This window comes from Maylandia zebra, linkage group LG8 (assembly GCF_041146795.1).
Source record: "Maylandia zebra isolate NMK-2024a linkage group LG8, Mzebra_GT3a, whole genome shotgun sequence".
NCBI classification, from domain to species: domain Eukaryota; kingdom Metazoa; phylum Chordata; class Actinopteri; order Cichliformes; family Cichlidae; genus Maylandia; species Maylandia zebra.
Window position 1 is genome coordinate 27137786 of NC_135174.1, and position 27458 is coordinate 27165243.

Genomic DNA, 27458 nt, shown 5'->3' on the forward strand with positions numbered 1-27458 from the left:
CGCCTTCGTTTGGTAATATCCGATACATGAGCTCCTTCATGTTGCTTCCAGGTTGGGAAAGCATAAAAAGACAATCGAAACTTATTCCCGTGCCGGTCGTAAGATCGAACATTGCAGCCGACCACACAGCAAGTACGAACCATGGCTATGCTTTCGCTCCTTACTTAGACCCCCAAAATGGCGGATCGGGCCAAAATCCTTTCCACGCCCACCCCCGTGACATCACGCTCCAAAGCCCTATAGAAATACCTAAAGAAAAACTCCAATAACCACTTGAGGCTGTCTCCATAAGCCTGCCAATCCCCATAGACTACCATGTTAGAATGTCAAACTTTACAGCACAAATAAACTCTCAGGCACCAAGTATCCTGCACACGCAGGATACTTGGTGCCATTGTGCACCAAGGATACCATTGTGCAGGATACCATTTGCAAAACGGACTTAACAGACTTGAAGTCAGAAAGCTGTTTTCTCAAAGACTTCCACTTGTATTGTTTGCTTCAAAAAACCAACATGAGAGGAAATAAGAATACTGGGTGGCTGTAGCTCAGGTGGCAGAGCAGGTCAGCCACTAATCAGAAGGTCGGTGGTTCGATCCCAGGCTGCCTCCTCGCTGCATGCCAAATATCCTTGGGCAAGATACTAACCCCGTGTTTGCCTACTGGTGGTGGTCAGAGGGCCCGGTGGCGCCAGTGTCCGGCAGCCTCGCCTCTGTCAGTGTGCCCCAGGGCAGCTGTGGCTACAATGTAGCTTGCCATCGCCAGTGTGTGAATGTGTGTGTGAATGGGTGAATGACTGAATGTAGTGTAAAGCGCTTTGGGGTCCTTAGGGACTAGAAAAGCGCTATACAAATGCAGGCCATTTACCATTTACTAAAACATGCAGACAAAAATAGTGTGAATAATAAACTGACTGTGTGGTGTCCCTAATTCTACCAACTGTCCAAAAGGTCTATTACTCCAATATAAGTGAGTTAAATTATATTATTTTTGTTGTAATGGTACTAGCTAGCAAGCACCGCTGTGTGTGTGATGTTCTTTCTTTAGCCTATATTGCTAACCTTACTAGCATTAGTTAATAATTTAGTACTCCACCCTCCAGAAGTAACAACCTGCTATTAAGCAAAATCCTAAAGTCAAGGTTTGAAAACAGGATTTCAGAAACCAATGTATGACGTCACAGTGGCCACGTCCATCTTTTGTATACAGTCTATAATGTACTCATGTCTCATATTTCACAGAATTTCATTTGTTTTCCAGTGTTTATGCCATAAACTGTAAATTTGTGCACATGTAAGAAAAAGGCCAAAACTTGTTTACTACAGCACTTTGATGCTTCTCCACATAAACAGTCATTATGTAATCATGACAAGAAGTAATGAGAATAGGAAATTGAATCATGCTGACTGTAGTTTTATCTGGAACTGCGAATATGAGTAACTCTCCCAAAGCTAGAAGCCCTGAGTGGAAGAGTGAATCCATGAGATGACAGAGTAATCGTCCCCCCAAAAGCCGCTCCGCAGGCAACGACTAACCTTCCTGTTCTCTTTAAGTGTTTGCATTCAATTAAGCAATAGTGCATCATGGTGAATACTGTTAAAGTCGACTTCTGTGGTCCTTTCTTTGTGTTTTAGTGCACACACAAAGACCCCTCCCTTCTCATACCCAGAAAATGGTGAATGTTCACTTGGGCAGAAGGATCTTATTTAAAAGCCAGATTTGGGCTGTGCTCCCCTTCGAGACTCACACACAAAGCTTAAGAGGATCACACGATACTCAGGATGTGTTTTCTTTCTTTGCTTTCGTCTCGGGGGACTGTGGAGACAAATGGCTGTGTGATCCGGAGTCTCCATCGCGGGTAATGGTGTCTTTTTTTTTTTACAGGCTTGTTTTCAGAAAAACTGGTCTATAAATAAATCTCTTCAATTTTTCATTCAGTCAAATGCAACAGACAGTTTATTATCGCTTGACATTTTTTTTCAAGTATGAAAATAACAATATTGAAAATAAATAACAATAAATAATAATTTGAATGACATTGTGATTTTTCATTGACCACCGTATACGTACCACAAAACGATGAAGATTCTCTTTGCATGGTTTCTATATTTCTTATTCTTGCTGATGTAAAACTTTTATTTTGAAAATTCCTAGCACAATTGCATGACGACTACACGTTTCTTTCGTTTAATTTGAATTTTCTCCACCACAAAAGGCTGGAATCAAGCTGAAAGCAGCTGCTCTGTTACAAGTGATGATCAGCATCATGTAAAACTCAATTACTTAAAATAATTTGACTTTTTTTTTTATCACAACCAGAGCTCACACATCACTTACAAGGGGTAAAAAAAATATAATAATAGGGTGACAAAAAGAAAAGGTTCATATACAATTTTCTCATAAAAATGCACAGGTGCTAGGCATACTGGTATCATAGGAATGTGGACTGTGAATTGCTGATCACATGGAAAATGTGCCCATATGATTTACAGTGTGTGGTTTGTGTTTTTGGTTTCTATTCGTGGATTTTAAAGCCCCCTCCCATCACACTCACCTCTGATATTTATATATTTACAGGTCATCAGTAAATACAGTTACTGCAAGTGTTCAAGTCAATCGAACGCCACAGAAAGGTGTGAATGAGTATAAACACCACCCTGAATGGAGGAACCCTTTGCTTGCTGGTCGAGTCGATCTATTAAGTCTCTTTGATCAGCTGAAGAGTTTTGTTCCACAAAGACCATCGGAGGCGGCGGTGGTCTGACTAAAACTTGTAAAACTTGATCATTTCATTTGCTTTCTATAAAGATTATTCCTTTTTTTTAAACTAAATTCTGACTGATAATTTTAACTTGGTTTGCTTTCAAATGGGTGACACTTTGAGCATAGCACTTTGGACATGTAAAAGCTGCTTTACAACCCACCTTCTCTCCCAGCTTTCTTGTTATTTTTGACTCAGTTGAAATCATATCTGTGGTCATTTATACCTGTTGCTGCCACTGCCGAGCACAACACTGCGTACTTCCTGTCCCAAGCCCAGATAAATGTGAAGGGTTGCGTCAGAAAGGGCAGTCAAATCAAACACGTGACTCATAATGAGTCAGGGTCCGGGGTGGATAAATGACCACCCCTGATGCTGTTGGCTAACAGGGTGCCGGTGGAAACTGTACTTATCATTAGAAGAATCCAGCATGAAAAGGATTAGAAATAAGTACATCAGATTGAGGTGTTTGGATGGGAACTTAGTGAGGCAATGCCGAGACAGTCCGGACAGGGCAGCTGCCAGGCAGGACGAACAGCACAGACTGCAGTGAAGATTCATGGGTGTTGTGAGGGGGGTCATGTGACAGAGGTGGATGCTACAGAAAGAGTGAAATGGAAGCAGATGATCCACTAAAGAAGAAGAAGCTTGTACATTTGATTATCTTGTAGTTCTTATCTGCATTTGTAGTATAGGCTTGTTTAATATTGTATTTATTTAAAGTGCTTGTAGCTAAATCCAGTATAAGGCATCTTTTCTCATATGAGTTCAATCCTTTTGTGCCTGGTCCCTGACAAGTAAAAAATATAACAACTAACTAACTTACAAGCAATAAAGGAACTGCTGAACACGTGGTCCACTCATTCTCACTGCACAGTTTTTATACTTTGTGAAAGTCTCTGCACTAAAAGGACCACTAATGCAGAATCTTTCCATGACATGACTGGTTGCAAAGTGGCTTGCAGATTCACAGCAACTACATGCAGGCTGAAAGAGTGAAACTGTGGGCTCTGAGAGGTTTAACCAACAGGATGTGTAAAAGAAAACCATGCGGGATGCCGCAGAGACTTTAATCACTTCGTGACCTGAACTAACACGACGCTTAATTTGATTTAAAGTGCCACAAAATTAAATGTATTGTGTGTCCAAGTAATGTGAAACATGCTGTCACTCACACTGGTCCTGTGGTTACATCTCTAAAAATCTCTTTTTGAGGAACTTTCAGGTCATAGTTTTGGGTTTTAAATATTCTGATTCTTTTGGTTTTTCTGTTTCTTTTGTTTCTTTCAGATGTAAACAAACAGAGTTGGTGAACACAGTGAAGCATTTAGTAGCTGCTTCTCTTATGCTTAGACTTATGTTTTTCTAGAGGTAAGTGCCAGAGAGAAAATATAAATAGTTTCACAGGTATTATACTAATTATTTCTAAATTAAATAATTAAACATTTGATCTTTTGAAAGTGGGTTAATTTAAAAAAAAGTCTTTCTTATATCTAGAATTGAATGTATGTTGCCACATTAACTTTCTAATGTTAATATTGTTTTTCTGCCCACAAAGGTTTATTCTTTCTAGGTAAATTTAGTTTGGATAAGATGATGAGAATATGTGAGATACATGCATGGTTACTGTGTGCGTGTGTGTGTATAGAAAACAAAATATGCCATGTGTGCACTTTCCGAGTACACATGTATCCAAACTGGTCTGGCTTCAAAATGGTCCAGAACCAGTGTGCCAGGAGTAAAATCACAGCCAAAGAGACACCCAAGAGTCCCAATGAGTCTGAAGCTGAACCAGATCTACATCTTAGCCAAATTCAGGTCATCACACGTGATTCAGAGATGGTCTGAATGCAGCCAACCTCTCAGGCCAAAGTAGGTCAAATCGGCACAAAAAACCCTCTACCAATTATTACTGAGGCAGATCTGCAGGCGCAGAGACGGGCACCATAAATGATCAGTAAGATAAATTAGAAGAAAGGCTACACGTCTCTGTAGCTGAATAGAAACCATTGTTACAGGTTACAATAAAAGAAAATTCCAACTAAATGTTGTGTCAGCATTTGATAACCACACACAGTCATAGCAGACAATCACCTTGAGATGTTTGAGTGATGATTCTTATTCAATTTTCCTCTGTTTGGGGTCAGATTGAAATGGTCTGTAGGGACGTTCTGACCATATTTTGCCCCAATGTGAGCTAAAGCCAGGAAGTGATTAGCCTTACTTGGCACAGCAGCTGTAGTCAAAGGGGCAAAGGCTAGCTATATATAGAAATATGCACTTATGAAGCTGAATGGAATTCGCTTATCCAGCAGATTTTTATCACATGCCATTTCAGTCCAGGGTTTTATTATAGGGGGAGCTGAAGACTGGACAGCTAACCCTGCAATTAATTCAGTTAGATTAAATCCTACATATATAGCGCCAATTCACAGAAACAGTCGTCTCAAGGTTCTTTTCACTGAGTGTGAAGTGCTCTATTGGGATAATGCGGTGCTCAGAGGACTTTAAGATATGATGGGGCCTGATCATCCAGGACTTTGTATGTGAGGAGGAGGTTTTTAAATTCAATTAGTGGACATACCTCCATCATCTCAACCACAGCCACCCTACGCCGCCCTAATTATCGTGTATCGACCCGCCTGTTTAATCTGTACATCAATAGAAACATACACATCATAGCTTGTGCTTTAAGCGAGAGTTAAGCCATGTAATTATTCTGCAGTAAAAGGCTATTTCCTCCACTTTCACTCTTTGTGCTCGACTAAGAAGTCACCTGAGCTCAGAAAGGAGATGAATGATGTGAGACTAACTGACAGTAACCTTAAACCTCAGGTAGCTGAGCTACTATAGCCACTAAAGTGACTGAGTAGGGTCATTTATGACCCCATTAGATTCTATACTGGAATAAATTGTTTTAAAGGCTAGATTATATCTTTATAACATCATACTATGTTTCCTTTCTCTATGACCAATATTCTAAAGTGTTAAGAGGTAAGAAATTATGGGAGTTAACCTGAATTTTTTCCATCAGCTGAGCTGTTTTCATTGCATTATTGGGCTTCTGCAGCACTAAATCACGCTGTTCTTAGCCTGTTACTGTCACAATGCAGCGATAAAAGGTGGAAAATGTAAATAGAAGACAAACACTGCCATCCCAATGGGCCACTTCTTACAGAAAACAATTAAAGTTGTCACAGAAATATACACGTAGGGTCATAAATGTCCCCAGAGGGTCACTTGGAGGTTACTCAAAGCTGTAAATGTGTCTGTTTTTTCTGGAACAAAACTCTTCAGGTAGGAATTATGGAATGTGTTTAACCTTCCTGGAAAGTCGATGAAAGCAGCACGAGCGCACCGAGCTGAGAACAGAGGAAGAAAGCACAACATCAAATAAACAAACACCAGAAGCAGACAGCTGCTTGAGAGAAAAATAAAAACTTAAAATAAAATCTCAGGATAAGTAACGACTTAGTCACTGGCCCCTGCTAGCACATGACTCCGCTGAGATGGAATCCAGCTCGGTGCAGTCCAGGAGCATAAATCCTCAATCGTGATGGCGATGTTAGCAAAAACAAAGTGCCAGCGGGGAAACGACAGACAATTAAACAAGTGCTGTACATTCAAACTCCAGTACACACTCATCAGCTTGGTCACGTGCATCTTTTTGATCCACTAACCTCCCATTTTCACAAACATTGCAATGTCCTCTCCCGCCTGTACCCATCCATTTTCTCCTGAAAGTCTGTGTAATGTCCCTCCTGAGGTTTAGGAGACTGATGCAGCCTCTCTCTAGATCTCTAGCCGCAGAAAGTGTTTTAGTGTTACTCCAGTGATGTGGCAGAAAAGGATGACAACGACAGCTGGAGGTTTCTCCCAAAGCGCGAGCATGTAGGACAAAGCTGGTTTCCTCTTTCATAGCGATGTGGACTGCTTGATGCTGTGAAAGCTGACCCGTGAAGGTGAAGTGGGGATGGACATGGCCTGGGTCATCCTGGCTCGGATCGAGTGCTGCTCCTGCCATCGGTGGAAGCGCTTCCTCACGGCTGAGCGCACCTGTCAACAACAACACCGACAACAATAAGCTCGAGGAATTAAAGAAAACAAAGAATGATTATCTGTCAGCCGACTGGTCGTTCAGCTGAGCCGATTTAATTCTTTTACGCTCACGCTGTTTACTGAGACGCTGCCTCGTGGGTCGCTCCACCTGACTGCTGCAGAATCAGCTGACTTTATTTTTATTTACCTTCATACTGTGAATATTTTCAGAGTGATAGGCTATTTTTCTACCTTTTAATTCACCCTTAACTTTTTTCACAGACTTGACAGAAAGACCGACGTTCAGGAAGTGAAATGAGTCAAACTGCAGTGATTTGTAGTTTCAGGATTCAGTGTTATGCAATGGGACTGCAGCATTTTAACAAGGTAACCGACCTCTTTGGGAGGAGTCTAAATACATGCACACACAGTACTGTGCAAAAGTCTTCAGCTACCCCCTGTTTCTTTATTGTTTCTTTATATTTTGTTTGCTGTTTTGTTTTTCTTTTTCACTCATTTCCAGTCTATGTACCTGACCTTTTTCACAGGAATGTCTTTATGTTTGTTAAGCCACTTAAATTTGATATAAATTATTTAAGGATAAAAAGCACCACTGTTGTGTCTGCAAATAACAGACAACTTAGCATAGAACCAATTTAAAATTGTCAAGAGAAAGAAGTGGAGGAGAAAAGAAAAAGAAGACGTGACCTAAGAAAAAAACAAGAGACTATCCACAGCAGACGAACAGTATCTAAGTCAGATCCTTAAGAAATATGAAAAAGACCTGATAAGATCTGGACTGAAAATCAGTGGTGACAGAAATTATTGAGGGAGATTTTTGGCTAAAATCACAGCCAGTAAATACAGACGAGATCAGGAGAGAGCTGCAACAACAGAGGTACGGCTGAGTGTCTACAGCCATCTGTAAAACACAGTGGAGACTTTATCATGGTTTGGGGCTGTATTCCAGCCAGTGGTGTTGGAGATCTTCTCAAAATTGATGAAATTCTGAATGCAGAAAAATAAAATCAGATTTTGATACATCATACAACACAACATGGAAAGTTTCTGATTGGCAGCAGCTTCATTCTCCAGAAAACAACGATCACAAACATGCTGTCAACCCTTTAAAGACTAAACAATGTAATAATTGCAAAATTACAAAAAAAAGAACTAATAATTTGCATATCTGAATTTACATTTGTGTATTATTTGCAACATCAGACATTTTTTTTTTGCATTTTTTGCTTAAAAATGTATCATGCAATTTATTATTTTTTTGGGGGAAAAAATAACTCAATAACTCAACAACTCAATCATATGTAGTGCACTTGGCTCTAAGAAACCAGAGCATACCTGGATGAAAAAGCCCAGAGCCCAGACCTCAACATTATTAAAGCAGCGAACAGCAAACATCCAAAGAAGAGCTCAGCATGACCTTCAGACGTCCTTGAGAACCATTTCTGAAGACTACTTAAAGAAATTAGCTGACTTAGGGCGAGAGGCAGGGTACACCCTGCACAGTCTCTCGCAGGGCTAGAATAATAAAACTTTTTTTTGCCTAATATAGGCATCTATAGGCATGTGTTTCCATGTATGTTTATATATGTGTCATTGCTACACATATTTCACATTTTCCCAAAATATTAAAAAAACTGTTTGACAGTACTGTGCATATACATATAGCAGTCTCTGCACTGTACAGTCACATTTATGGCCCTCAGCTCATATGTTTCATATACTATACGGTGACAACTGGCTATAAATTATTTTAACGATGATTAAAACGGGACCATCAATCAATCAATCCAAAAATCAATCGCCCCATGTGTCCCATTTCTGTCCACCTCCACAATCACAATTCTTATCTTTCGCTAATCGAAAATGTGAACCACAGAGCATTACTTTAACACACAACTTTAGACTTTACAGGGCAGACTGTCAGATAACTGACCACCATTGTGTTTCACTTGGGTCATGTGGCCCAAAGTAGGATCATTTAATCCTCTACAGATGTTTTTGCTCCAAATGTTTTCCGTTTCTCCTGTATGTGACTGTGGGTATCCTTTGTTCATCTCTTTCATTTTTCCCCCTGCTTTTCCCTGCTACCCTCAGCCTGTAACAAAACACTAAATCAATACCCTGTGTAGGCTGCACATGCTGGTTAAGCTCCTCATTGCAGCTACAACACTGTTCATGATGAGACAGTCGTTCACCATTCAGTCGGCTATCACAGTGTGGGACGGTACCAAAGGGCAAGCAGTCAGCTGATATTACATCTACAAGCGAGTCAAGGAATAACTCGTTAGGTAATGATTGTTCTGTCAAATGACGCCGGGCTCTGAAGCTAAATCAGGTTATGATCCTGCAGGTTTACCTTTATGCCTAGTTTGTGGCTCAGGTGGCACGGCTATGGTCTCTTCAGCAATAAAGGTATTGATTGAGACTTTGGAGAGCATAATAGAACAGTCCATCTAAACACTGTGACGTACCAAATCATTAGCCATTTCTCAGGTGGCTTCCTGCTGTGAAGGATGAAATTCTACATGAACACAAATTTTATGAGATTTTCTAAATTTCTTTGCTATTTTGGAAGCAGGAGTAGGCTTTTTAAACTACAAACTCCGGGCTGAAAAAATAAAGCCAAAACTGCAGTTCCTCTAGCGGCCACTTGAGGCTGTCTTCAAATGAATCAGTCCCCATAGATGATTACAGTCTCATACAAAAATACACTTTGGCCTCTTTGGATAGTTTCTTCCTTAATTAAAACAACTTTAGCGCTTAAAGTGGGCATAGCCACCATTACATCACCCATTGGTTTTGAATGCTGACACTGGCATTATTATTTTTTCCAAGTGACCTTATTTACATGAAAAGGTGGCACGTGATGTATTTGCTGAATTCTCTTTCAAACTGCAGTCTCTTGGTTTTCAGAGAACCGCAGTTACGCTAGTAACCAAACATTCGGCGGAAACACACCACAGCAAACTTAATTAGCATTCATAAGCCATATGTGTGTTCATCAAAGGTCCATAGGCTGTCATGTGTCTAATCTGCATCACTGAACTCGACCTCTCCATCGGGTTTGTGCTTTTGTTGCCTTGTGGAGCCTAAAAGCAAGAAATGATCCGGCTTGATGTGTGATAAATATAGCCCAAGAAGTCTGGGCTTCAGTTTTGGTGAGTGAAACTGAAATATTTAGTCTGTGTGTCAGTGTCACATCCATACAGTTTCAGGATGCAAATATGGTCACTTCTGTCTCCAAAAAACCCCAAAGTGCTAACACTGAGGCTTCATAATGTGGAGTCTAAACTAAACTAATGGGTGTGGACTTCCCGTCATTTTGGGGCACCAGTCACATTGTGATGATGGTCTTTGCTGTGAAAGCTATCAGTCAAATCTGATAAAAATTACACCCACACTGTCATGGCCTGGGTCTAGGGACCCAGGGCTCATGTATTTTAGTGTATGTTTATGTTTATATTTTCCATGTGGTGTTTTGGTTTTCTCTCCATGTTTTTCCGTGTGAGCTTCCAGAGGTTTTGGTGTGCTGAGGAGACTGCGAACCTGGAAGAGACAGCCACACCTGCCGCTCGTCGTCCTCTGCCAGCTGCAGCAGATTACGCTCGTCAAGGGAGCGGCATTTAAGACTGTAGCTGAGCTGAGGCCGACACTGCATCCTTGAGTCAGAACTCGTCAGTACAGCTGTGGACTTGGTATAAACCTTTGAGAACGTAGATTCCCTGCTAACCTGTATGTGTCTATGTTACCAGGAATCTGGAGCGGAGTGTGGGAGTTTTTGGAGTCGCCACTGTTTCACCTTTCATGAACATCTGCACTGTGTGGGATTCAGGGAGAATCGCCACGGGACCACAGTGCTGGGATTTTGTATATAGTTGTGTGTTTTCCACCCCCTGTCAATAAATCCACTGTCCTTCACACAGTCTCGCATTTGGGCCCTACTTTCACTGCAACTCCACGGTCTTTGCCATCGCAGCCCGTGACACACACACGCATTTCACTTTTCATATTACAGGAGCTGCAAATATTTTTTTCATTAACCTGTCATTTTTTTTCTCTTGCTTTCTTAATAAATGATCATTTAGTTCACAAAATGCCAGAAAAAAAGTGTGAAGTGTTCAACCTTTTGCTTCAATAAGCAAACACGGAAATTGACAACAAAACCAGAGAAAATCTGAGTTGCTAAAAGCTGCATTCTCTGACAGAAGAGACTACAGTTTGCTTTTCAATTAACCGTAGCTCGATATTGATTACAGAAGTGAACGGCCTAAAAGCCATCTATTGAGTCCAAGGCCAGGAATTAAATCACTCAACCTGCAATCAAACAACAAGTGCTCTGCCACCTGAGCCACAGCCACCAATCTATTAATGCCTCTCAGTGCTGGTAATTTAAGGTGATCTGCTCACAGTGAGGACAAAAACAGAATGAAGTGGCCTAAAATTGTTCAGCATGACACAAAAAATATTCAGTTTCAAGTTGGGCTGAGGACACAAAGGCAAAATCAAAAGCTAATAATGCAACGCTAGCTATCCTCTCTCTCATAAAGAAGAGGAAGAGGTTGTGCCACAAACTGCTTTGAGTGTACCTAAAGATTTCAATACTTAATACTCATTTTTTGGGCAGCTCTCTTCTTACTATTTGCTTTTAAATTTTGAACTGTACACATTGTTGTTATCGCCCAGTTACTCTAGTATTCCAATAAAGAAACAAAATGGCAGGTTTAATTTTTTAAAGCAACATCTGATTGAAAACTAAATTGGTTACAAAATGGGTTTCTACTCCACATGCATAGAATAGAATTACCAAAGCCTGTTTAAAAAATAAATAAATTAAACAACACTTCTCATCAGCTGTCTTCCCCACAGACCAGTCGGCTGAGAAAGCGATCAGGATCCTTGAAGCTCGACTGAGAATGCTTTGTCTGCTCTGTTTTATTCTAGGCAATAAAATAAAACAAACAAACAAACAAACAAACAAACAAACAAACAAACAAACAAACAAAAACCCAACAACACAAATTCCCCTTTACCAGAACAACCAACTATAATGTTGAGCCTACAATATCTCTGATTCTGTTTTTCAGACAAGACAGAGAAACTGCCAGTGGTGGTTCAATCTAAAAATGTTTTTCAGGTAATATCTACAGTTATCCACCCAACATCTCTCTCCCTCTGCAAAACTCAGCTCCATGTAGCTGCCAAAATAGTATTACAAAACCCACTGAGGTCGTCCAGAAGTCACATTAGCTCTAAAACATGCAGTAGTTCAAACACAGAAGATCTGTCAAGTTTGGGCGTGAAGCCTCGCTGTCTGCTCCTTGAACTTTGCCTCGATGTCCATGTTGGACTTTAGATTAAGAAAGTCGAGAACAAAACCCCACACGAGCAACTTAAGCTGTCAGCCTCTCTCCCGAGTCTTTTACTTGCTGAGCTAACTGATCCTGACAGTAATTCAGCCACACCATGAGTTTATAATGCTGACATCGGGGCACAGGGGGCGATGTTTGTGACAGTGCACACAAGAAAGTTCGTCTGATCAAGTGCAGGTGTGCTTGAAACGTTACAGCTGTCATGATGCAATAAATAGGTACAGTCGGAGTCGTGCATGAGCTGCTGATGTTTTTCAGCAAAAAACATCCCAGACATGTTTGTAATCTACCAAACAAGGTCCACGTTGTGTAGCCATCTATTTACACCCATTTAGTAAAGACATAAAGATTTCTTCATTGCAGTGATCTGACAGATATTTGCTGCTGAACCTCTTTTGTAAATGAAAACAAGGTCAGCATCTGTCAAAACTAATATACAGCAACCAGTTTTGACCTGGGCGTTAACGTGTCTGTTTTAGGCACAGCTGCTGGGATGTTGCTGTTTGAACTACTTGCGTTTTGCTTTTTTTAAAATTTATTTAGAAACAGTATTTAGATCTATTACAGTAAATACAGCTAATCTGTACAGATGTTCTTTATTCCCATAGGAATCATCTAGCGCCCCCTTTAAGCCAGTTTCATCATCAGTTCACCTTCAAAACATCAAGCCACAGCTAGACTTTGTGTTTAACGCTCATGCCCTGAAATAAACAGTGAACATCAGCAGGTTAGCATGCTGGTGTTAGCAGTAAGGCACCACTGTGCTGATCTGCAAAGCACCACATAGCTGCTAGCAGGGCTGCACACTCTAAATATAGTCTTTCTTGATTTGACAGATCTGCATCAGCCTAAAGCTCACCGGCCTCAGCTGCAGCATCTGTTTCACTTCTGCTATCTATTTTGTTCTGCTTGTATCGTGTAAAAGAAACAGAGAAACAACTGCCAGCACGCTCGTAAGCCGCGAGGAAACATCTGCAGATGGTGCAAAGAGGCAATGAGGACTGTTCTTGTAGGAAGGAAGGAACAGGAAAGGAGCAACACTTTATACATTTGTTACTACTTACTGCTTAAAATGTGCAAAGACTTAAATGTGTTAAATGTGATTTTTTCTATGGAGCAGATACCAATTAAAATGCTAAAACTATGACTAATATTAATATTAAACAATGAGCGTATCAAACATAAAGTAGCATTCCTCCGTGCTTGCATATTAATACTGGAGTTCTATTTTCAGAGGGTTTCACCCCTGATTTCGCCATGAAACCAAATTAGGGCTGACACTGTCATAAAGTGTAGCGAGTGATGTCACTTATGTCGGCACATGACAAGTCTTAATTGTGCCCTGAATATAAGTGCTTCGAGCTTTATCACTCTGCTCCCTGCAAAAAAACACACATAGGAACATGCAGCCACCGAAACGGCGAGTGGAGCCGCCTGAAGACGGGGAGATATAAATAAGTGTCTAAAGCAAAAGGGGGTGGGGGCTTTAAAATGTTAAATCAATAAGGCGGTGTGATTCTGCTTACCTCGCTGTTTAGGAAGCAGTAAAATACTGACACAAAGAAACCCTGTGTGAGAGGAAGGGAGAGATAAAGAAAGGACAAAACATGAACAAAGAGGAAGCCATCCAAAACATCAGCGCTGTGATCCTGGATTAATCACATATACACAGCAGCTTATCACACACATTCATTTAATCATTTCCCAGTCCCATCATTACAATTACTCTTTATCCCCCCCCCAAAAAAAAGAAATCCACCCACACAAATGTCATTATACTCTGATTGTCTCTGAAAGGCTCCACTGTTTAAACAAATTGTACCTGGAAGGATTCCAAGAAGGAGTTGAAGTAGATGAAGACGATTTGAGAGATCTCATCTTCCCCTGGGTTGACAAAAAACAGCATATAGGTGATTCCCAGGAGGGGGAGAAGGACGAGCGTGGCCTTCACGGCTTTCCTGCAGGCGAAGAAACCACAGATCAGACAACCATGACGGACAGGCTCAGCTCACTGTGTGTTAAAGGCTCTTTTTGGATCCTTTTACCTGACTGAGGATTAAGTGTAAATCGTGACTAAGATCCAGGGTCTCTATGCTTCAGGTACAGCAGAGCACATTCAGTTCGTGGCTTTTTCACAATAGCATGGCTCATTTACACACAAGGTGTCCTTTACTGTCCAGTGGAATTACTGAGAAGAATAAGTCACTCTTTTTTATTGTGAAGGGGCATGTTTTAACCCAAACCATTCACTCAAACCTAGCCTTACCCAGTTTTTGCTGTCTAAACCTGACTAAATACTATTTAGTACATTAAACCAACCAGATTTTTAGTGGCTAAATATTTAGGCTTTTGCACCAAACCTAACCAAGTCAGTTTTAGTGGCAAAACCAAACCAAATCCTTCTTAGTGCCCAAACCAAGCCAAACATAATCACATTATTTTTAGTTGTTTTTCACAGCGAAAGTGAAAACAAGTGAAAAAAAAAATCAAATAAATTATCAAATAAAAGAAAGCAAAGGAAAGAGACACAGATGATCCAAAAGGACATGAAAGAAGATTTCCTGAATGGAAAACCTGCAAATTAAGTCTTCAAACTTCCAACTTCCTAATGTGTCTCTAAAACTGGCTAATGTAGTTGGCAGACTTGCCAAGGAACACATTTTCTATAACAGGTAGAAGCAAAAGCAAGTGGTATATAAAAAAAAAACACACTACAATGAGGAAGTGTTTTCACAGCAGGTAACGTTCAGTTCACCTGTACTGGATTGTCTCTGATGTCGTAGAGGCTCGCAGTTTGGTCATCAGGATTCGTACGATGTTGAAGAGGAAAATGAAATTGATCTGTGGAGAAATCAAACAAAGTAAGCATGGTACTGATTATGTAGGAAATTTTATCTGAATTTTATCTCTTTTATTCTGACTGGGTAATATGGTGTCTGGTGGGTAAATACTGGAACAAGTGTCTGTATATTTTGTGATAGTTTCATCCTTAATGTTTTTCTTTTTTTTTAATGATATGGACTAATCTCATCTGAAATAAATAAAGGTCCTGTAAATCAATGTGAACCTCTTTATGAAGGCTTTACAGTGCGTGTCAGTGTCAGAGAAAGGTTATTTTGTTTCCATCTACTCCTCATTGATGTGCTCTTCATATTGCTTAACCCCTTTCACCTTTCGTTTTCCTTTAAATGGCTTTTAAAATGATTTTAAACCTCATTTTCTGACATTATTGACTGCTGCTCACTGAGGTTCAAGGTTTCTTCATTAGCACCCAGGGCATACTTGTTGTGCAGTAGATAGAGTCAGAACTACAGAAGTGTTGCATTAATATAGATTGAAAAAACCACAAAGGTAATAAAGTAAAAAAAAAACAAAAAACAAAACCACATTAAAACCTTACATTTAAAAATTAGTCAGGGAAGGTGAACCAAAGGAATGTGAGCTGTTCTTTGCAAACACAGGACTCACCTATAAGATTATAAGCCATTTTTGTGGTGAATTTTTGTTTTGCAGAGAATATGTCCCACATGCAAATCACGTTTCCTTCAAAACATACAGTATGTGTTGTTGCAATTCACTTGTGCCTTGGCATGCTGCTCAAACTGCCAACTCTGGGGCTGACAAATGGCCATTTGAGGCTGGCTCCAAGAGCAAATCGGTCCCCATAGACTTGTGTATTAAAATGCCCAACTTTACTGCAGAAATAAACATGTTTACAGCCTGGCTTTGCCTGCTAGGCTTCACCTCAGTTAATTGGGGTCACTCAACTGGACCACTTGACTGTATTTCTGTCAAGATCAGTAGAGTCAAAATATGATTGCTATTCCATCTACGGTAATTTATATCCGGCTGTGCTGCAAGGATCACGTTCCACAAACATGTGTGGAAGGCCTAAGGCAGGGACAGCGGTGGTACAGAGCAGGCAACAATGACATCGATGAGACTGAGGTAGTCAGGCATGGTGTGAAGAGGAGGGACCTGATAGAACGTGGGTTGCAAAGCTTCTTGCAGAAGCAGCAACAGCCATATGCATGGTAAAGAAGCTTAAATATCTAGATTGATATGGGGTTTACCAAAAGGATGTGGAGAAGGGTATTAGATGTGCTAGCTGCTTAATGAGGCCCATTCCCAGTTTGTAGTACCATAATCAGTTATCTGTCCAATAATATGGCAGTTATGATCACAAGTCTGTACCTGTGTCATTACCTGTGCAGTTTATGAATACAGCTTAATAACCAAGCTCTGCTAATGCTAACATCTCATCCAAGCAAGGTCTGAAGCTGAAGCTTTAAAATGTGCAGACACCAGCGTGACACGACATGCTGTTTGTGGACTTTAGGCAGGTTTTCAATTCCTGATTAACTCATTCACTGCCATTGACGTCTATAGCCGTCAATTGCAGTGAATGAGTCAATGGGTTTAACTCATTCACTGCCAATGGCTGGCAGTGAATGAGTTAAATATTGCAGTTTGTTACATTTCACATTTAAAAGTTATACACAAACATTTAGTGCCATTGAAAGAATGGTAGCTGGGCAGGTCAGTGCATTAACACAGATTAATATGTCCAGTTGCAAATGTACTTGCATATACTTGTTGAGGTCATGTACTTTGGTACATTTTTTGATGCACCTTCACTAGTACTTTCAGCTACTGAATATCAAGCACCGATGATGACAAAGTGCTTCTAGAAGAAAAACAAATATTTTGAAGTCCCCATCTAAGTGAATGGGGTAAAGGGGCATATGTTTAGCTTTAAAGATCACTGGGCTGTTGTAAGGATGTGGATTGTTGGACCCAAATGCAGAATGCAGGTGACAAAAAAATGAAATAAAAGATGAGTTTTAAAAGCTGAGGAGAAGTTCATGACAATAATGTCCAAAATGGAGTTTGTTATATAACCACGAGTGGCATCGAATAACCCAAGACTGCACACAAAGCTGCACAAACTAACCCTTGAACAATATAACAGTCAGCACTAAGCACTGAAAACTCACATAATAAAACAGGAACTAAAGTGTAAAGTTACTACAATGATAATGAAAACTGAACATGAATCAAACCTCACCCTCACAATAATCAGAAACTTAGAGGGCTTTAAAAGCAATAAAACTAAATCCTGTACAAACCCGAACAGAGAAATATTAAAGGATCCAATGCTTAACTCAAGAAAACTGTAGGATTATGACATGAAAGTAAAGAATCACCAATAAGAGCCAATAAAAAGCGTTTCAGAAGTTTGGCGTCTTTGCACCAAAACAAGGTTTAAAAAGGTTTTTCCCTCCTGAAAAACATACTATGCACAGGCACAGGTCAACGGCCGCCTTTGGCAGATCAGACTTCGCCCAGATTCCGGGATCTCCTTCTTATTTAATATCTCCTTATCATCCATCCATCCAATTCAATTCAATTTCAATTCAATTTTATTTATATAGCGCCAAATCACAACAAAAGTCGCCTCAAGGCGCTTCATAGATACAGAGAAAAACCCAACAATCATATGACCCCCTATGAGCAAGCTCTTTGGCGACAGTGGGAAGGAAAAACTTCCTTTTAACAGGAAGAAACCTCCGGCAGAACCAGGCTCAGGGAGGGGCGGGGCCATCTGCTGCGACCGGTTGGGGTCATCCATCCATCCATCCTCTTCTGCTTATCCACTTCAAGATCATGTGGGAAGCTGGAGTCTTGTTGGGTGATGTAGACCTTTATCATTAACACATGATACGGCTACATAATGTACCCACTAACTACATACTAATTAAACTCCATCCATCACAGCTGTGAAATGCTACACGTTAAAACACACTGACAGTTTATTTTTATTATAGATTTTAATCACTTTTAGCTGATGATAGTTTTAGTGTTTCAATACGGGGCTTCTGCTGCTTTTACACACAAGTAAAATGATTTCTTCTTCCACCCTTTATGGCAGCAGGATGGAGATGACTCAAAATAAACAGAGTGTGCGTGTTAATGGTGTTGAAGTACACGTCAGTCAACGTTAACAGCTTCTGTACAACAAGGAGCTCTATGTCGATAAGGCACTAAGCTGTTTAAGGCTTTAGTTAAACAGGAGGCTTTACTGGCACAGAGAGAAATCTAACATAATGCCTACATTCTCCTTTAATCTTGCTTAAAAAATGTTCTTTGTGTATCTAAAGTGCTTCTTGAGATTATTTTTCCACTGTGTGACGAATGACAAAATCAATAGCTTGTGAAATAAGTGTGAAATAAGTCACATGGGAGTAAAAATAGACATAGGAATACTTTCCAGGGCCGGTTTGACCCGACCTTGGCTCGAACAGATGTATGGCAGCCTCTCAGGGACCCTGCACTCTATTGGTCTAACTAAGCTCATACAATTTTTAATAACATCCCAGATTCCTTCATTAAGGCAGGACATTACTTTATTGCTGATATTAAGAGCCGCTGGTGATGATGCCTGGAGAGTCCACCGACGCAACACCCTCAGAGAGCAGACCACGAATTTCCTGGTGACCACATGTTCACCCTGTCGGATTAAGTGCTGGGCACAGAGATAAAAGCCCGCAAGAACATGCCATTGTAAGGAAGACTGGAGAAATTTCAGGGAAAGTAGCAGAGAGATATTAGAGCAGACAGATATGTGCTCCAGGGGCGAGTAAAGCAGGAGCGAACACAGTAAAGAGCCTCTTGAAGAGATGATTTTTCCTTTTTTTTTCAAAGAAGAGAGGATAAGGGTGTGCTGTTTTGGATGTTGGGTGGGGAGGTCACTCGACCAGTCGAGAGCCAGCAGGGACAAAAAAGTCAAAACTGAGCAAAGACGTGATCAAACAGTGACAGTGTGTGAAGACGTGGACTGTAGAGGGGGAGGAAATAATCTGATCCTTCAGTTAAACAAGACCTATTCTGCTTCTCCTAATATTATCTCATATATATCCTGTTCAAGTGGACTTTCAAATCCAACAGGGCCAAAATGTTAAGTTTCAAATACGGAGGTTTGAGAATGGACAACTCATCTCTGTGAGCTCATAGCTCAGGTTTCAGAATACTTGAAACCAAAAATGGGCAAAAAAACGACCCAAACCATCTCAGTCCGGCTTGCAGCATCCTACAAGGAATGCTAAACAACCCCACTGCCCAAAAACAACCCAGTAAAGGCAACATGATGCTTAAAGCCTGTACTTCTATTTAACTTGACTCTCGCTCATATGTGTTACGTTTTATCTTTAAACGCTACACTCTCAAGAGTTATAGATGGTGCAAAATGATTTAACCTTTAAAACATCTGCATTTGTACATAAGATCTGCTAACTTTTACTTATATATATTTAAGTGAACTGTTGTTTTTTAATTAGTAAATGTTCAGTCTACTAAATGCTTATTGTAAAGCTCTATTATGTCTTCCAAAGACAGTGTTGGGAAGGTTACTTTTAAAATGTATTCCACTACAGATTACAGATTACATGCCCCATGTATTCCGTTATGTTACTCAATGAGAGTAACATATTCTGAATACTTTGGATTACTTAATATATTACCATGCTTTTTTACAACTACATGAATGTACTATTGCTGTGTGATTTATTACCATTACTGAAGGACACTCGCCATACCAATACCAACATTTAAATCTTAATATAAATGAGTAACAGTAGGTGGACATTAGGTAAGGCTGCACTTTTTGCAGCGATCTCGTGTAGAAAACTATTCCGCGCGTATATAAATATAGCTTACTTACAACTGGGCTTGTCAGACACTCTTTTTGGCTGCAGTGGTTATTATTATATTTACATGCTTCATACATGCTATGCCATTATGCCGCAGTAGAGGTGACATGGGCCGCGAGATTGAGACACAGACATTAGAGCCTCTTAATGCGTGTTTTGTTTGGGTTTCCACTGGAGTGAAATGATCAGAAATAGAGAGGGGACAGCCTAACATATGAAACAGGAAAAGACCGCCGTGTAATCCATTAATTTCAACAAAGTAACTGTATTCTGAATACTACCTTTTTAAATGGTAACTGTTTACAATTCTTCATATTTTGTATTTTAAATACGTAACGCCGGCACATGTATTCTGTTACTACCCAACACTGACCAAGGCTCATGTTTGCCTGCCCCAACAAATTGTTGTTAAAACGTTTTGCTTCAGAGGGGCAACCAATCAGAAGAAAGCTGGCTTGGTTCAGGACTGGAATGAGTGCAGAGTTTGTTTGAACATTCGGGGCACACATTAAGTGCGAAGGGTACACTGATCCTCTCTTTTACCTGCCTGTCGACCTGGGACCTCCCCTGTTATTCATGTCCAGATAATCCCAAGTAAGACAATTTCATTCCATCACTCTCTTTGGCTCTCGGAGGAGGCGGACACACTTTTTCTCCTCTCCCTTATCTTCCCTGCTTATGTCCTTGTCTAGTCTCGTGGTTTTTTTGTATTTTCCCTGGAACACTCTCACACAGTCTGTTCTCTAAAACCTAAAAGAGGAATTATGGATTGGATCAACTGGTCCCTAAATGCAATTGACACCCCTTTCTCAACGAGAAGTTTGGGCTTGGGTGAGCCTGAGTGCTGAAGATATCTACCTATTCGGAACCATGGTAACAGGGTTCTGGCTGATCGGAGCTGGCTTGGCCCTGACTTATCGAAGAATTAAGAAAGCGGAACCGGCTGTTCAAACCCCCACAAGGCTGCCCGCTGGGATTGGAATGATGGGAGAGGCGTGAGTTTCTCAAAATGGGCTCATTGAGTCAGCACGGATAAGATCTTGGAGAAGCTACGGCTGCTGTGAATACTCAGAATAAGATCTCTGACTGCAGACTGGATACATCTCGGAAGGGCTCGCTCGGAATAACATCTCGGGGCGCAAATTGGACTGCCGTGAGTTCTCAGAAATTGGCTCCTTGAGCACAAGAAATGACAACGTCACAGAACGCAAGTATGGCGAAGCTCGCGGCTCTCCAACGGGAGATTGAGAGACCGGTGTTGGACTGTAGAACTGCTTTGAAATTCAGATGAGCTGTTCGCACTAAAGTAAAAAATACCATCCCTTATGTGGATACCCCTTTGGTGCCAGCTGCAAGGCTGGAGCTGAACAAAACACCCTGATAACGACTGTGTTTAGTCTGTTCCTTCCCATTCCTACCCCGGATCCAACGCCACCTCCAACGCTTACCTCCCCTCTGATGTGGACATCGGGTCAGTTGGAGGCGCAGTCGAAAGATTGCAGCGGTCCCAGATCAGATGTACACACTGGAACTCTTTCCCATGTTGCTTGTCTGTGTTTATTGTGCTATGGTGTGTTGATATCTGTGCATTATTATCCTTCTGTGTTACACATTTCGATGTTTTTTTTTCCTCGCTACCTAGCCTGACCTGTCTCCTCAATGTGATGTTTGTATTGTATGTACGGTCGGCAAGGTCTGTCATCTCGGTTGTGGGCAAAAGACCTGCAACTGACAAATAAAGGCTATCTCATCATCTCTCATCTCATCATCATCAGAGTACTAGATACTTCAGAGATTAACTTGGCCAGTCAAAACTCCCTCTCTCATCTTCTACAGAAGTACCGATAACCAGTTTGAGCTGGATCTGTCTTTTGAATCCGATCTCTATTCTAATATTTTGTATATTCAAATGATATCAATACATGTTGATGAAAAACAATGCATTTATATTAGGACATATCTGTAAAGGTGATTGTGGTAGAGTAAAAGTGCAACATGTTCCTCTGTGTAAAATTACAAAATAGAAAAAGCGTACTCCTCTAATTCTTACATTTAAGCACAGCACTGGATCGATTCTACTTATCTACATTGCAACAGGGGACTGAGGACAGTATTTTGGATGCTCAGACAGGAGAGGGTTAGTCCAGATGAGAGCTGAGCAAAGCTCACACGAGTCCCCAGCTATTCTGTAAAATCTCGAGGACCTTTCACATGAGCCCCGCTGAAGGGCTCAGAATCACAAGGGACGGCTGGCAGGGCGAGGGTGAGTCACAAAAACACATATCCGAATGCTGAAGGAGAAGTCTTTCTTGGAGCTGACATACAGTTTAGAATGAAGATTAATCTCAGCTGTGATTTGACGGCAAACTGGATGCAGATGAGAGATATTTTCAGTTCAAGTGACAAGACAGATTTGCAAAAGCTGATTTGTGATGAAAGGCACCCACCCCAGGGGGTGGAAATAGCCTAGTGTAAGAGATAATTCCTTCAAGACTGAACATATATTTGGACTTTATTCATGTTTTTATGCCTGAAGTCCAAAATGAGTCCCAGAGGTTGTCAAGTTAAACGTTAATCTTGATAGAGCTAACGTCGGGCCGGCTCATTTATCATTGAAATATGTGTTCAACTTTCCAACTTTTCACGCCTGTCAGGCATTTCCAAGACATAATGAGGACTAATTGTACCTGCAAATTATGTCGAGCAGGTTCTGAAGCACATGCTACTACTGAAGGGCAAAAAAAGAGACTCTTACCACTAAAACCAGAATCATGGGACCTTGATAGATGTAGTCGGTGTACACGCCAGCTCGCTTCCCAAACCAGCACCTGAAATGTCAGCAAAAGCAATCAGTCATGGTTTGTTCTAACGAGCAGGTCCATTTATATTGTCACTCATCTCCTCCCCTTCGGTATGTGTTGGCATTCATTTCCCAATGTGTGCTCAAGGGGTTTAAACATGTGTTTTCCAGTCAGTGATTCACCCAAAATATGAGTTATAGCCAGATTATTTTAGCCAGAGGTGGGAAATACTCTCAGGACTTTAACCCTTTAAAACAAGTAACATTTAAGGGCTTCTGCCTTAATATAAATGAAAACATCTGCCAGCCTCGTGAGAACAGAAGAAAGGATCTTATGTAATTTTCTTGAAATGAATCAAGAGGGAATAAGGCAGCTGGTGGCAGCTGGCCCCTGCGGTTTTCATCAAATTGTACTCAAACAGGATTAAACCGAGCATTTGTTGGGGACTATTTTTATCTGTGTAATAATACAAACAGCACTCTTCCACTACCTGTGCCACACCCTTGTTTGTACAGTCTCTACTCTTAATATACTGATATTCGTGCGTAAACAGGGGCTCCAGTAAGTCTGTGTTCATTGATGAATTACGAAAAATGCTCCTTGAGCACAAACTGACCCCTTAAAAATGAAAGAACCACAGAGTGACTCTGTTTCGATAATTAACCCTCTGATGTCTGAGTCCTCACTGATAATGAGTTTTAAATAAAAGTTCTCCAAATTTGTGGCATTCAAGAAAGGAAAAGCACAATAGCACACACAAATAAAAAACTGTATCCCCCACCCCTACCACGAAAAATCCCATGTCTCTATCTGAGGGATTGTGTTTCATCATCGGCAAAGATTTAGGCCTAAGAGTTAAATCAATGGTAATCTTTTTCTGGAGGATTTCAATCAGTTTGTAGAGGAATGGATTAACTTAGTGTCTTGCTGTATTTCTTTTGAATTTGGTTGCATTTGTTCCCTCTCTCCTCATACCGTCGACATGGTTTTGTATCTGTGTATATCACTGGCCTTCATTTGATTTGTTGTTTTCTTTTCACGGAGCACTTTCATTTGTTCACGTGTCATATTTTGCTTCCGTGTTGTCGGGGTTTGTTTAGCTGATTGCTGCCTCGTGTATCTGGGAGGTTTGCGTTCCCTCCTTCAGCTGTCAGGTCTTTGCAGCCTGGGTTCTTTTTGTTGTCATTTTGTTTGGTTGTTGCTTTCCTTGAGCTTTGCTTATTTGGATTGTGTGTTTTGCTGCTCAGCTGAGCCCTGTACTGTATGATACTGAGGATATCTTCAAACTGTGCATGTTAGTCTCAACCTAAAAACTGCAAAGCAGTGTAAGCGCTCACACGATGGCGTTTAACAACTATAAGACCACAAGTCACAAACTAAAAGAAGGAAAGAAAAGCTTGCAAAATGACTTTTAAAGGCTTAGAGTTAGACTTGAATTACAATGGTGACTTCCATTAAATTATGTGTTGTTTAGATCTTTTCATGGAGTATAATAGATAGTATAACTTTAGCCTTCTTCTGTAATTCTTGAGGTAAAAGGGTTGGTTCTTATATTGTATAGTACTTTTGAGTATTCAAAGTGCTTTATGCAACATGTCTCATTCACGCAAGCACTTCCTTTCTACAGCTAAGTGCTGTTTATCTAATACTCACACCTTGATGAATGCATCAAGGCCAGTTCTGGGTTCTCTGCAAGGAAACTTGCAGACTAGATTCTATTGTCTTCTATATATGCTTGTCAGAGAAATCCAAAAGGTTTAAATTCTCTCCATGCAAAATGCTTTGTTGTATCTTCTCTGAGTAGTGAGTAGTTATGCAGCATGACGCTGTAACCCAGTAAGAAGTGAACAAGCTCTGTAACCCTGAAAACTTCTGGTTAAGGTTAGAGTGAACTGTATCGTTAGCCTTTAGTTCTCTGTTTCAGTGTTTTACATTAGTTTTCTGTTTAAGGCAAGCTTATAGAGTTTTTTGTAACCTTTCTAGTCTTGGATCTTTCTGTGTCAAGTTTATGTGTGCTTCTGTGTGAAAACACTTCCTGCTTTATCGCGGTAGTCTCTTGACCTCTGTCTTTTCGTTACCATTGATTAGCTTCACCTGTTTCTTGGTCCCCAGCTGTTTCCACTCCTCATCAGCACACAGCGCGTTCGTCTGTGTGTATATGTACCTCGTGTTTCACTTAGACCTAGTTGTAATGTGCTGTGCTGCCTGGATGTTATTACTTTGTATCTTGGACTTTGTTTTGGGTCTGTTTTGGATTCACGTTGGAGTTTTTATCATCCAAATAAACAGCTTGTCTTCTGTTTCATCAAGAGTGCCTCTGAAGTCTGCGTTCATTCTTCACAGTCAGTTTCAAGACATCAGCTAGACCGGAGACGTCAACAACCTTCAGCCTGACTGCATCATTTACTGGGAAGTGTTAAGTAACACTAATATGGTGCCAAGCAAGCTAACGAGGTCCTTGGAACCCAAATATCACTTCTGAGGGAAACACTGCTTTCTGTAAAACATAGAAATGGTGTGAATATTTGACTGTTCAATCACACCCACGGTCTTGCACTGGTCAGTGGGATAAAACTTTATTCGGTTTAAATGAGCTGTGTAAATGAGCTGTCTGTGCAGTCTTAATGTTTCGATAGACAACTCGCTGTCAGGAAAATCTCATTAATGCAGTTGCGTATACTTTTTACTTATCTTTGTGTACGTTTCCCTCTGCAGACACTTTCTCTGCTGCTGATGGGAGCTGGAACCAAATTTCTTGAATGTGTCATCAGACTTGGCCATTAAATTGATTCCGATGCATTCACTACTCTAGCGATTTTTATATTTCTGGCAGCAGGATGGTTTGTGTGGGGGGACTGAATCAAAATAAACTACAGCGTATGCTCGTGGTAATGAAGGAATATGTCACTCACAGTTTTTAACAGTTTCTGGACCACAGCAGAGCTCAGAAGCACAGGGGAGTCAGATTTAGGACTTTGGAGAATCTGGTTTTGGCCTTTTAATTGCATTTGGTGACAATTAGAGAAATCTAGCGTATCAACCGACTTTTCCAGTTATTCAGCGCCCGTTTCTAAATTGCCGAATCAATTTTCACCTCACTAATAGGTGTGAAAAGAGAGCAAGCACTCCCAATGAAATGCTGGCAGGGCTAGAGTGTAATTAAGAATATTGTACAATGCAAATGTGATTACGGCTGATTATTAATAGACATTCATCTCCCTAATGTAACGCTTTGCCCTTGTCCTTTTATTACCCGGATAGAATAAAAAGTTCCTTGTTGAATATCTTGAAAAGAGGCTTACTTCTCATTGTCGTAGTAGAGCTTCCCGATGGCCCATGCCACGATTATCGGGAATGGTATACCTGTAAGGCAAAAAAACACAAAATGACAGGTGGTTCTTTCATCTTTCTCTGCTATTCAAATCACAAAATATCACTCCAGGGATTTCATGCTGGAATATGAAATCCTTTTCTTTTTTTTTTAAAGCACAGCACCAGTGACTGCCAAGCTCTGTCAGGAGCAATTGTTGTCTGTGTGCCGTGATCCACAGATGCAAGCCAAGACTTGTCACCATCTGAATGTTTCTTTGTGAATGAATAAAAAGCTGGACTCTGGCTGACGATAATGCGGCGTGATCTCATGATTTACCGACTTATAAAAGCTTAATAAAGCAGAAAAAACAGCCATCACTCACTTTTAAATGATACTAACAGGAGCGTCAAGACCCTACGAGCCAACGAGTCACACATTTAAGTCAAATCTCTGGAATATTTCCACGCTGCGGGAAATTTACTGTCATCAGCAGGAAATTCTCCCCTCACAGCTCCAGATTACTTGATAAATTACATTTTTCTTGCAGTGTTCTCCTCTTGTCCACCTCCTGACTTGTGGAAAGCAATGATGTCCTCCCGAAGCCAGTGATCCAACATATAGCGAAGCACAGAAAATCTGACCTTATTTATTTTGATGAAATGTGCTGCGGTCTGTCCTTCACACCGAGCCTTCACATCATCCCCGGAGGGAAATGTAATCCAGCTAGACAATACACCTAATCTCAACAACTCAAAGTTTAGTTTGACAATGTGAAACAGGCTGACAGTGAACTGCACATCAAGGCATTTTCCAGCTGCCGCACAAAATCCTGAGATCTCCATCAAGTCAACTGCCTCCTGCTGTTTGATAAAACAGCATCTGATGTTCAGCTACGTCTTTTGAGATGAAACTCACAGCTCTGAAGTTCATAGTTGGACTCTGAGATATCTCTTTGATAAGGTTTTAGTCACACGGGCCTACAGGCTTTTTTTCTAGTGGCTGGCAGGTTGGCGGAGTTTCGATATATTTGTAGGCCTGTGTGACTGGGCCAACACACTCCCATTAGTCAAAGTGAATCTAACCCTAAAGCATTTAGTGTCCTTAGCTTGACATTTTGGGAATTCTTTCTGAGAGATTAGTAGGAAAATTAAACCTACTTTCTTGACTTTAAGTTTTAAATTAGGACCAGAAGAGGTTAGTTTAATGCTGGAAAAACTACTTTACTGTTGCCTCACAGCAACAAGGTCCTGGGTTTGACTTTGTGTGCAGGGTACTCCACCATCCTCGAACAGTACAGACATGCAGTTATTGTGGATAGGTTAATTGGTGATTCTAACTGAATGGTTGTGTCTTTCTGTGCGTTAGCTCTGACAGTGGAAGAATAAGCTAGATGAACCTTTAGAGGTTATACAGGCTCTCAAACCAAGCTAGCCACCATCTTTTATC

At 40.7% G+C, this 27458-nt stretch overlaps 1 protein-coding gene across 1 annotated transcript in view; it reads right to left on the reverse strand.

Moving 5' to 3' along the window:
- Positions 1–1938: 1938 nt before the first annotated feature.
- LOC101467831 (corticotropin-releasing factor receptor 1) overlaps positions 1939–27458 on the reverse strand; it is a 97414-nt gene continuing 71894 nt past the window's right edge. Inside the window, exons 9-14 of the mRNA XM_014410645.3 lie at positions 26002–26062; positions 22654–22726; positions 14945–15030; positions 14012–14147; positions 13716–13757; positions 1939–6817 (exon numbers count right to left, since the gene is read on the reverse strand). Coding sequence (XP_014266131.1) covers positions 6677–6817; positions 13716–13757; positions 14012–14147; positions 14945–15030; positions 22654–22726; positions 26002–26062 — 539 coding nt within the window. The 3' untranslated portion in view covers positions 1939–6676. The remainder of the gene's footprint in view (positions 6818–13715; positions 13758–14011; positions 14148–14944; positions 15031–22653; positions 22727–26001; positions 26063–27458) is intronic.